The sequence below is a fragment of the Mugil cephalus genome, chromosome 3 (assembly GCF_022458985.1).
Source record: "Mugil cephalus isolate CIBA_MC_2020 chromosome 3, CIBA_Mcephalus_1.1, whole genome shotgun sequence".
Classification (NCBI taxonomy): Eukaryota; Metazoa; Chordata; class Actinopteri; order Mugiliformes; family Mugilidae; genus Mugil; species Mugil cephalus.
Genome location: NC_061772.1, coordinates 2,214,580 through 2,227,591, shown reverse-complemented (window position 1 = coordinate 2,227,591; position 13,012 = coordinate 2,214,580). Strand labels below are relative to the sequence as shown.

Here is a 13,012-nt window from a genome sequence, read left to right as displayed (position 1 = left end):
TCTACTGCTGCGTGCCACTTTTCAATTACATCTGTCATCTGCTGCACTATTTTGGTCTATTGTAGCATTAAATCCAGCTGTTTCGTCCTCTGTTCAGCATCCGACCACAGACTGAAGTGCCAAGCACCCCGAGGGTATCAGTGTAGGGCTCGGTAGTTGAGCAGCTCAACATACTACATTCCTTTGATATCTGTATCAAAACGAGCGTCATTTGCAATACAGCTTCAAGATGAGATAAATTATTTAAGCCAGGGTGGAAGAGTTGGTATACAGTTCATGGCACAGATAGCAAACTAATGCAGCCCTTGGAGCTACAACAAAATATATCGCAGATGCCGAAGCTTCACATGTGAACAGAATCTGTCAGAGAGCAAGGAAGGTAGGGAGGAGTGGAGGAGGAACACTAGAAGTGGAGAAGCAGATGTAGCATCCTTCCTCTCATCCACTAATTATGCCTGCTAATCTATGTTTTCACACTTTTGGAGACGTGTGTATGTGCAGCAAGTTATATATCCAACTCCACACACACGAAAGTACATTTGTGGGAACAGTGTTTATCAAGGTTATTTTTCAGACCACTCAACAACAACTCTTCTGTCTATAAGCCACAACATCTCCCGGTGTTTCCCAAATGTATGTGCAAACCCTGAACTTGATTCGATATATTTCCTTTTATAGTATTTTTTTTTTTTTTTTTTATGTCAGATGACACATAAGAGCTTACAACTTAGAGCTTTTGGTCAGAAGGAGTCATATTTAAACCAATTTCTGTACAAAACAAGGCACAATAGAAACCTGCAAACAGAACATGCTATAAAGACAAGAAAACACTGCAACATTTGGAAAATGCAATAAAATAACACTCATAAAAACTGACCTGTTGAGTTTTCTTTAACATGTGTACACCACTCAACCAAGTGGCTTGTTCAGTTCTAAATGCAAGCCTGTTGGGTATGTTTGGTTCTCTATTTTTCATATCTACTGTATGTAAAACTGGAAAACCACTCTCTGAAAAGAGGGGGTAAACTGGGACACAATTTATCAGCCACTTACACAGTCCTACCACATGTCCCAAAAAACCCTAGTCATACCTTGGGTCTGGAATTGCTGGAAATTGAGTACCACCAATTGTGTGTTGCTTTTTAAGTTTAATCATTTTAAACTTTTTTTTTTTCCCACATTCAAATAGATTTGTTTTTAATTTCTGGTTTTGTGAGCAGAGAAAAAGTTTTTTTTTTTTTTCAGACTAATTCCAGATGGTGTTTTAATATTAGCAGTCCTGCAAGATGTAGTGAGAGATGTTTTCCTTCAAGTTTACCAGATTGTTGAATAAAATTTGTTCACGCCACAATTAAAAGGTGTCTGTGTAAAAATGTTATATCAGAGTTAAAACTGTAACTTTAGAAAAGTGAAGGTTGCCAGTTGTTTTAAAATGGTCTTGGTATCTGAAAACCCATGAGCCTCAGGTGCTATTGGTATGGAGAAGACAGAGATCTGAGAGAACCCTTTAATGCAAGGGTGCCAAACATGAAAATGAAAATGAAATTTAAATTCCCATTTATACGGGTGATTGAGTTTCATTTCATGTCTTGACTCAAACCTTCAAACGTGGCATTAGCATGTCTTGGTGATGCTAACATGGCATGAGTAACACAGTATGCACTTTGTGCCTGTCTTTAAAATGCGTTTCCACATATGGTCATGGGTATGTGTACAATATATTCCTTTAGTGTGGTTTTATTTATATATTCAAGGAAAGGATATAGTACAGTTCCTATCAAAACACATAGTACATCTGAATTGAACAGAGAGTTCCCTGTGTGTCTCCATTCTGTTGCCTTTCACCCATCCTTCTTCATGCAACCTCATTTAATACTCACAACACAGAATAAAATAAATAAACTCATTCTTAGATTTACCCTACAGTCTTTGCTCTACTTCATATTTAACTTCTATTTATGTTTTCACAAATACCATGGTGAACCAGACCCAGTAAGAGAAGATCTGTTAATAATCCATGATCACATTTATTAAAAATATATCTTGGTCTGTTTTGCTGTTTTTCCAACACCTCTCTCCATCCACCACATCTGTCTCAACATCTGTTCATTTATCCGTGTCTATCTGTTCTACCATAGAATGTATGCATTACATCTGGCAGCAAATGAAAGGAGAAATGGAGAGATGGAGGAAGAGTGGGAGTGAAAGAAAAAGTGAAACAGTAAGATGGCCTTTGGTCCTTCAGTACAGAGGGATGAGCAGATGTGAGGAGGAGAAAGAAAGAGGAAAACAGAGATTACTGCTGCCTTCATTGAAGACTTGGAGTCTTAAATGAAGTCAACAGAGCATCTGTCTGCAGCACTCCCTCCCCTATGTGCTTGTCCTCTTTTTCAGACAGTACAACAGCAACAAAAAAAGTGGTTTGTGAAACTGAAATAAACTGAATCCACATAATTATTGCAATTATAACAATTTGTTGACATTTTACATTATTATAACAGAAAAAAGTTGCATTCTCAAAATAAAACTCTGTGAAAGGAAAGAAAGGATTCAGCTTGGTGGTGGCTAGCGTCGAGTGGTTAGAGAAGCATCTTTACGGACCATGACCTCTAAATCTCCTAGCACCTTGCATGTCTTCCCACTGCTACAAGCATGCTCGTTTGGATGGGTTGAAGACGGAGAACAAATTCCTTTTACGTCTGTACATACAGTACACACTGTACATGACAAAAAAGTTAATGGGACGTGAATGTCCAAGTAAAAAGCATCAGTTTGGTTTCTTTAAAGCATGGCTGGATGAAGTACTTCAGTATATTACCTACAGAAGAGGGTGGCCGGCACACCTCCAGTTTGGAGAAGCAGATAACACTGGCACAGAAGCCAAGCAATGAACTGAATGGGCTCAGCTGCTGGATGGCAGGAATGGCCTGAAGTAAGATCATTAAGAAAACATTGCAGTGGCTTCTGGGAAATCTTTATGAAAGCCTAGTAGTGGCTCAAGAGTTTGGAACTGAAACTTGATTATTGGCTATGCACTGAGGCTTGACATTCAACCTGGCTTAGCTCGAACAACCATGTCAAGAAAAATGGAGCCCCCCACCCACCAAAAAAGAATGCATATTTACAGTATATATGCAGATATCACTGCTATCAAAATCTATTTTACTAAGGCATTTACAATATTACAAAACACTTACAGTATATATGGCAATTTAAATATTCAGTCTTGTCTCGTCCTAATTTATAGTTTTCCTCTGAAAACTCACTACTTCTCACTTTATTTTTCTTCTGTCTTTGTCTGACATAACACAAAAGCAATTCAACCTAGCTACCGCTTGCAAGGTTTTCCAGCTTCTTTTCTTAACAATCAGATACAAGAAGTTAGAATACTAGACAAACTCCACAAAAGCACCACGGCAAACAGAAGTTAACTGAAAAATTCAAGGATATGACATCCTGGGTAATGTCAGCTTTGTTTACCTGAGTTGGCTTGTCCATGTTTGCCAGGCCGTGCTGACTCCCAGCCATCCATAGACTGAACCTCCAGCAGATAGGAGCTTTTGGTCTCACGGTCAAACACAGCCTGGGTGTAGATGAAACCCAGCTCAGGATCGATACGGAAGTACTGATGGTCCCCACTGCGATCCTCCAGCAGTGAGTAAGAAATCTGTGAGGTTTCAAAGAAAAACACATTTTGGATCACCATCAAAAATAAAAATAAAACAGCATGCTGGATATAGTAGAACACTGGTATTTAAACAGAACTGGGTTCTAAAATATTCTTTTCAAGTGATCACCACACTGTAGGAGAAACTTTCACCAGAGATTATGTGTTGATGTGTGAATTTATCTTCACCTTGCCATTGAGAGCCAAGTCTAGGTCAGTGGCTGAAACCTGGAAAACCAAAGTTCCTGATTCTGCTCCTTCAGTGACTGATGCCTCATAGATGGAGGAAGTAAAAAATGGCACGTTGTCATTTACATCTGGAGAAGGAAGAGGTAAGGGAGACAGGGCGTGATTAATGTATAAGAGATTATTCCACCAAAAGAGAGCACATTATGGTCATTTCCAGCTCCACATTTTTTACTCAGGGACACATACAGTATGTAGTTTTGCACCATTCATGGTTAAAAAACATCCTTATTTATCATATGCTTGCTCTTCATGCTGTACATCAGCCAATTTCATGTATGAAACAAGCAGTTTTAACTCTAGTCCCTTTAGACTGATATATACCTGAGATTTTGACAGGAATTACTTTACATACTTAAGCGCATTACTTGAAATGGTTTACTTCCATCTCTTTGAATGTGTCACCGTGCCTCACATCAATACATCCTGAGCCAAAAACGTGTAAAAGATGTTACCAAGTTTATATTTTACATCAACTGGCTATACATAATGTTCCGGGAATATTTAGCTTGTTTTGGCAGTGTATATGGAGGAAATAAATGTGGAAAAGAAACCTTGTTCCCCTGGTACTAACTCCATGAGGTGTTTGTTATATTAACATCATAGGACACAACTGTCGCTCACTTTCCAGCCTTTTCATGATAACCAAAGCATTAATTGTAGATCTGAAAACTGTTGTATTTTTGACATCCCTTACCTTGAGCCATAACAAGAAGAAGAAAGAGAGAGTATTGCTGTTAGATAAACCAGACACCACCAAGAACCAGTGACAGAACATAAACACTTAAGTTCTGATTTAGGCCAAAAATCATTCCAGAAATGACTTGAATAGAGCAACACATTCATTCTAATGCTGCACCATGTGTCTTTTTATCCCCTTTCTTCTGCGCAAATGTCTTAATCTATGAATTAAAAATGGGGCCTTAAATCCATTACAGACCTCCCTCCCTTCCTCAGCCTCACCGCCTCTGGAGAAGTCAAAGAGCTTTCTTAATAAGACAGATAAGGGGAAGGGAGGGGGGAGAAAAGAGAAGAGGAAGTTGGGAGAGGGACAGAGGGACAGAGAGGCAAGAGGCGGTCTGTGGAATTAATTATTTCTCACTGGATTAAGACAAATTTGATGAAATGAGGTATGGGAGAATGTGTGTGTGCATGCATGAATGTTACAAGGGAATTATATGCATGTGAGTTTGAGGCATTAGGGTAGTAAAAAGGTCAGGGGCTAGTAACACCACTACAGTGACGACTTAAGCCTATTTACCAGGGTCTAACTATTACCTGAAACTGCCTTAAGAAATAATAGTTAGAAGAAATGATGGCAGATATGTAGTGTGGCGTTTATTTGGAGTGGTTGCAGGGGAACATAGGTTAATCATATACAGTACGCTTATTATCTTAAGCTCATCACACTCAAGAGAGTGTCAGGTTCTGCAAACTATTTCTATTAGTGTAGGATTAGTGTAGAATTCAAGTTTCATTACTGTTTTTTTTCCATCCCCAAATTTCAGAATACAATTAGACATAGAGAGCACTGCAAAATGACTGGCCCATTTGTTCGTCCCCTTTTATTTATTTATTTATTTATTTATTCATAGTTGGTAAGAGCAATGACATACAGTGACAATGTAATATAGTTACAAATTTTAATCAGTTGATTTTTATTTCCATGGACCCTCAGAGCTTTTTTGATTTTCATGACTTTGAAAATACTGCATTTCAATTGGCAGAACCTTTTATGCCTGCACAGCTTACTCGAAGGAATGAATTTTCAGGCAAACCTACTTTGCAAAAAAATAAACTAAATTTTAGTTTTAATTGCCAAGGTAACACAGATCAGGACAAACAAAGAACAGGAATCTGACTGCAGTCCTCCAGATGAAAAATGTGTGAAAAGGCTGTGTGCGACTTAAGACTCCATAGGTGGGTTTTTCTTTGCATTTCTACTGACTGTACTGATACATCAAGTTGTTACAAGTTGTCAGTGCCACCATAAATGTATGATATTCTTAAGGACGATCATGAAATTAATTCAGTTCTGTGACTATTAAAAGAACTACCATCAAACACTTCACATCTCCAATTCTAACGTTCTCAGAAACTCTCTCTTCATTAAATGTGTATCAAACATTTATTAATTAAATCCGTGGCTATTAATCCATTATACCACATGTACTGTAATAAATAAAATGACAATATAAAGTGCATAATGTGACTCACAAGAACGCAAAAATACAATGTGGGAAAAACATTGCCACATAAAACAGACAATTATAAAAGGCTTACCAGTAACATTGATATATACTGTGGAGAAGGCTGCCAGTGGTACAGCAGCAACATTCTGGGCTCTAACACGAAGCATAAAATTCTTGGTGGTCTCATAATCCAGGGGCTCCGCCACCAGGATGGAGGCCGAACCATCCTCTCGGTTGGGGGTCAAGTAGAAGCGTACTGGCATGTTGGTCTCTGGGACCATACCATCCTCCAAATTGTAAGTTACCCTGGGGTCTCCCAGAGGAGAGGTGGCTTTGATGGTCTTTGTGGAACAGACACAAAAATAGAGAGCAACAGTAAATGTAAAACGTCTGCATCATAGGGATACCTCGCTGACTTTAGTCTGCATAACACTCAGAGGCTTTCAGTAACGTCTACAGCCATTACTGGTTTCAAGACAACCCTATGGTAGAGATCAATGGTTTAATTCATTGCCATTTATTCATTTATTAACTTCCTAAAATTGTCTCATTTGTCATCTACAATATAAATAACGAAACAAAATGGCCATAAGGGCATTGGCATTAATAATGAACAATAAAATATTAGAATTAGATCTCAAACTGTTAGATCAGGCCCACTGAAATCCTGCGTGATCAAAGAAAGCACACTCTTCCTTCTGTATCCTCCCTAAACTAATTAACGTGAAGCTATTCAAAGCTGATGCCACACACACCCAATTAAAATCAAAAATACCATCTCGGGCATGATGCTGCTGGCCTATGGGTGACCTGACTATATCCATTCGACCTGCAGAGCTCAGCGCTTATAATAATGAGACACCTCATGAGGCATTACTAACTGGTAAACATGTCTGACTACTGCATGTACTGATTCAGGCCATAAAAACCCTGAATATCCATGGCAGAGATATTACATCCCAGCGAGAATCATTACATCTCTGCACAATAGTCAAATCAAGACTGAACTGCCTTCCCGATGTACTACAGTGTTACAGTGACTACACCGTATGGACCATTCCTTCTTACTCCCTTTATCAGCATCTCTCAAATACAATTAACACACATTCCAATAGAAAGTACTCTCCTCTGCCTTTTTATGTCCATCTCTGGAGTGAAAATATTTATCAGAAACTTTAATGGATTTTATAGTTTTCAAGAGAGTCCTAGAAAATACTGTTGATTACTTGGAAATGCGTTAGAGGCAATAAAAAGCTGTGTTCAATAATAATGAAATGAAGTTGGAAATATCTGAACAACACAACTAATGAATCAACGGATTCAAGGGTATTTTTGAATAGCTATTGTTCCTAAATGTGCCCCTCAACTGCCCTCCCACGCACTTGTTACTGTTACACCCTTTTGTTGCTGAACTCTGAGTAGGCACTAACTTTCAACCAAATACATCAGAGCTGTGATAAGAAACTGAGGGATTAGCTACACAAGACAGACTGATGTGTGTCTGGATCATAGACAGCATATAAATATGGACAACGTGTCCCCACTTCCTTGCACTGGCCAAACTGTTTCCCAGGGTTTCAGGCGGTGCCATCTTGCGAGTTTGGAGCCAGGGTCTGAGCAGTACAGCCCGAGAATGGAGGCACATGTAGCCGCGACATCGATGACCCGCCCACACTCCCTCCAGACTCACACTTGTTTTTTATTTAATTAATACTACGCTCGGGCAGCACAGCGAATCGGTCGTTAGTGCCTCCCAGCGAGAAGGTTTGGGTTTGAGTCCAGCTCAGGCCTTTCTGGGTGGAGTTTACATGTTTTCCCCGTGTCCGCGTGGGTTTTCACTGGGCTTCCTCCCACATCCAAAGACATGCTCATGACCCTAAATTGACCGTAGGTGTGCGTGTGAGTGTGAATGGTTGTTTGTCTCTGTGTTAGCCCTGTGATAGGCTGGCAACCGGGGACCTGTACCCCGTCTTCGCCCGATGCCAGCTGGGATAGGCTCCAGCAACCCCCCGCGACCCTAGTGAGGATTAAGCGGTATGGAAGATGAGATGAGATGAGATGAGATGAGATGAGATAACACTACACTCTGTTCTACCCACCAGTTACAAAGAAATATTGAATTATCCATTGTACTTATTTATTTGCTCTGTTTTCAACTCTCACAGACCTACAGGCCGCTTCTCAGAGCAGCTGACATGGTAACCTCAGTCGTCATGATGTCAAATCCTGTTTCTATAGCATCAAATAACTCATCTTCCATACCACTTAATCCTCACTAGGGTCGCGGGGGTTGCTGGAGCCTATCCCAGCTGGCATCGGGCGAAGACGGGGTACAGGTCCCCGGTTGCCAGCCTATCACAGGGCTAACACAGAGACAAACAACCATTCACACTCACACACACACCTACGGTCAATTTAGAGTCACCAATCAGCCTAATGAGCATGTCTTTGTAGGCGGGAGAAAACCCACTCAGACACAGGGAGAACATGCAAACTCCACCCAGAAGCTTCGAGCTGGACTCAAACCCGGACCTTCTTGGTGGGAGGCATCAGTGCTAACCACCGAGCCACTGTGCCGCCCGCATCAAATAACTAAAACGAAAAAATGAACACAGAAAAATGGACACTTGAGGATGCATCAATATTATTAACTACTTAGAATGAAAGAAACCATACTTGAAAAAAAATGTATTTGACGTGATGTATTTGATGTATTTTGGTGTTTTAGTTTGGCCCATCCACTAACATGGAGGGAGTGGAGCTTACTAGAGGTAGCTCTACATGCTTTGGCTTCATTTTTGAAGAGCTGTTTCATCATCCATCTTGATCCATCATCCATCTCCTTTACGGTCTAGGGTTTGGATAGTTGGTTATAAGCAATAACATGCATCAAACATCTATCTGAGCTGTACATTTAGCAGCGCTGTTCATTACCAGACTGACATTCTGTTAAGAAATGAGTCTGGTAACTAAACGGCAGGCTAATGTGATTTAGCTCCATTGGAGGATTTCAAGCTTTTTTTTTTTTTACATTTGATTTCATGTAAATATGAACACATCCCTTTCTCTTCAGATAATGTTTGTTTGTTCTTACAAACACTTCTCTTTTGCCATGTTCTCCTACTCCATGTTTACATTACTGTGGAAGAAAAGTTTTAGTAAAGTTTTTTTCCCTGTAGTTGCCAAATACTTTTACGAGTATTCAGACCATAGCATGGGGCCTTTGGCAGGCACTAGTTTGCTGATAATTAGAAACATTTTTCAATATTGATGCTACTTATTTACAAAATGCTGCCAAAATATTAGAACTTGCCTCCACCAGGTAGAGTCCTGCATGTAGGAAAAAGCATACTATTCATATTTAATGCTATACTTATTCATTCTAAAAACAATATATCACTATATATACAGTATAACTGAAAATATTTTTAGGTAGTATAAAACTATTCATGTAACATATATATTTTTTTAATATAATTTGGTATTCACGGTATTTCTTCATATTTGCATTTTGACTTGAATTAACTGTAAATGTGTATTTTAATTTATCTTTATTTGATTGTTTTGGGGGTTTTTTGCATTGCTTTGCCTATAATTAATCACTTTGATGTGTGCCTTCATTCAAGAGTCAAGTTTCAGGTTCTGTTTTACAGAAACACCCTGAGTAACACATATTTGAAGGAGTCTCAAACCTTCTAAGCTTGCTACCATAATCTTCTGGCCCCTTCCTATCCAGGTGATATTTAAATAGACATGCGTGCCAATTTCTATATGTTAAAAATATAGACCAACATACCACAATAGGTGTGTCTCGTACAGTGTTCTCTGGTATGATCACGCTGTAGCTGTCTTTTTCCCACTGTGGAGGCTGGTTTTTCACATTCGTGATAGTGACAGCCAGCTCCACTGAACTGCTCCTGTTCCCTCCATCCGTAGCCACAATTTCCCTGGTGATGTAGGTTCTCTGTGGCACAAAAGAAAAAAGGAGAGGAGATGGTGATTAGTCTGACCCAGAGTCTGTAGCTTCCTTAAAGACTGAAGGACATTGTAGATCTAAATCACACCGATTTCGGCAAACAATCCATTTTCCACACTTCTGTGGAGGAAAACACTGACTGTAGGCTGCAATAGCGTAAACACAAACACACTTAAATATAAGTGTATTGACTGAAGGATATGGCTCACTGAGTGTTGCAACCCTTGCAAGAACAATTAGCTTCATCCACTACAATCAGGGAAGATTACTGTATCTGCTCAAGCAACTAAAAAAAAAAACTTAACTCAGAGATTGTACTCCTGCTGAGGGTTAACTGACATACAGCATACTGATGATGAAAATAGGGAAAAACAGTCATGACACAAGTTTACTTTTTTATATATTGGTTAGGGCTTTCAACCTTCATTTGGTAGATTATGGACTAAGCCAGATAAAAGGGGCAAAATACATACAGGATTTTTTTTTTTTTTTTTTTTTTCACAGATACTGTTGCAAGATATCCGTTTCACCTTTTAAGCAAGTGATAAATAAGCAAATATCTGACATAAATGTACTTGTATGTTTTACGTCATTCATACAATAGTATTTGTATGGGAACACAAATTTGTTTTTGGAAAGACTACATGTTAATTTCTTCTATTGCTTGTTCATGTTCCCTTCACGTACGGTACAGCTAATGGCCGCTGGACTTCTGCACCCTCACTGCCTGTAATAACATGGTCAAATGCAAATAGTCTTGCACTACTAGCCACATACTTGGAGAAGTAGCATGTTACTCAGTGGCAATCTAATGTTCATTGATAGCCTCTCATGAATTCTTGAGTGGAATTAAGAAATTACACAATTTCCTTCAAGAGCTTCTGTGCCAGTGGAGCTTATGGAGTGACCCAGAAGCCTGATTGCTTAAGTACATCCAATCATCCTTGCATAAAAAAAATATGAAGAATTACACAGATTATTCATACATTCACTCCTACATGCATTGCAAACTATGTGACGTAACCTTCTGACATAGCAATTAGAAAATGTCTGTTTGCCTGTGCACCTGTGAGATGGGCTGGTTAACATACACCCAGCCTGTCAGCGGGTTGACCCTGAGGTACTCCGGCTGTTCACTGGACATAGAGTAAGTGATTGCCGCGTTGGTGCCAAAGTCATCATCATGAGCTGCCACCCTCAAGAAACTGGTTCCAATCATGGTATCCTCACGAAGGAAGTCTATGGGAGAATGAAGAATTAGTCCTCAGCACTTCAATGCTTCTTTAAGGCCTTCATTTGTAGTAGTTACTCAAAGGCAATGAGATGACAGATAAGACAGTAGAGAAGGTAACGGGAAATAAATACATCAAGTAAATCAAAAATGAAGGGTATTATCAAACAAAGGCTTATGGAAAAGGTAGCAAAAACAATGGGAGAAAGAGAGGACTGGACAGTGGCATTACAAAGTACAAAGGAAAGTTGGAGAAATGAGATGTGTAGGAAGGAACAGAAGAGACAATAATATCGAGACTCAGGTTTGGACATACTGCGCTTCACAGTACACTATTCACAATAGGGGGATTGTGACTACTGTGTGCAAGAAGAGGCAACAGAACATGGAATACTGCATTGTCAGAAGTATGAGGTAGAAGGACGGAATTTGACACACAACTCAAAAAGTGAGTATATAGAGGGTATGCACGTGACGTCACAGCTAGCGAAGTCTCTGTGGTTGTGACCACTGAGAGGCAAACAGTGACAGTTGAGCATGGAGATTAGCAGCATTAGAATTTGAATCACAGGCTTTAACAGCATCTTAATCGTAAAATATTTTTTTTAAAGCTGTTGACTGTACCAACTAGATTTGAAAAGCAGACAGTTTTATTTTTACAGATATTTCTGACTGCCAAAGAAAAAAGAAGTAAATGCATCGCTGCATTAGAAGAAACAACTGGAATCAAGGCACCAAGACCTGCTGTATTTTTCAATGATGTTACTTCTTAAGTTATGTTCTGGAGGGCTGTCAGATAAGTTTGTATATGTTGTCGTTTTGGCGTAGTTACAGCCGACAGTAACTATTTCAGTTTCAACAATAAATAACGATAAAACAATAAACAAAATATCTGTAATCACTCCTCGTCGTCCTTTTATCGCTACAGCATTGTATGGCTAACATTACTTCTCAGTAAAACTCTTAGTGTTAGCATCTTTTATTTAGCTTCATTTATCATAACTGAAATGAACTAAAACTAACTTAAACTAACTGGAACTGAGGCTAATTAACCTTTCCAAACCCATACTAGTTCATATGGATCATTGTCGGGTCCAATTGTCCTTAATTTAATCTGATAATCCACATTTCCTGGTCTTGCTGTATTTACTGCGTCATTTCACCATGTTTTTGCTTCTTATTTATTTATTTTTTGAAAAGAAATAGTAGACATTTTCAGTATTGCACCAATCTTGTTCTTTGCCAACCACAAATAAAACACCAAGGAGAAGAAGATGTGTCACATTTTTGGAAAACCGCTGCAAGTAAAGAGAACACAGGCTAATAAAAAAAACAAACAAACAAAAAAAAAACAACAACATTAGAATGAGGGCCCGATAGATAAGTTGGGTGATTGATGCCGATACTAACACTTGCTTTTTATCAATAAAATGTAGGTACACGCGTTGCTGCCGTGCAAAAACCGTTGTGGCAACAACCGTGTTTTTTAACTTATGGCATTGAGTACGAAAAGGCGTTTCTGGTCGAAGTTAATATTTATTATGTTTTTGATTGATTTTATGTTCAAAATGTACATATGCTACTTTTTCTTCACAACTTCTGATAATTAAGTATTTGAAAATACAATTTATATCTTTGTAACAAGTGTTTAGAATTATAAGCCATCAAAAGCAGCACCAAATGATTTAATCGAGTAATAT

The 13,012-nt window shown here is 38.9% G+C and overlaps 1 protein-coding gene across 1 annotated transcript in view; it reads right to left on the bottom strand.

The window, feature by feature from the left end:
• Window positions 1–13,012, bottom strand: part of si:ch211-186j3.6 (neural-cadherin) — a 256,350-nt gene that overhangs the window by 121,876 nt on the left and 121,462 nt on the right. Inside the window, exons 11-15 of the mRNA XM_047580957.1 lie at window positions 11,148–11,320; window positions 9,902–10,069; window positions 6,197–6,446; window positions 3,857–3,984; window positions 3,481–3,667 (exon numbers count right to left, since the gene is read on the bottom strand). Of these exons, the coding sequence (XP_047436913.1) occupies window positions 3,481–3,667; window positions 3,857–3,984; window positions 6,197–6,446; window positions 9,902–10,069; window positions 11,148–11,320 (906 nt within the window). The remainder of the gene's footprint in view (window positions 1–3,480; window positions 3,668–3,856; window positions 3,985–6,196; window positions 6,447–9,901; window positions 10,070–11,147; window positions 11,321–13,012) is intronic.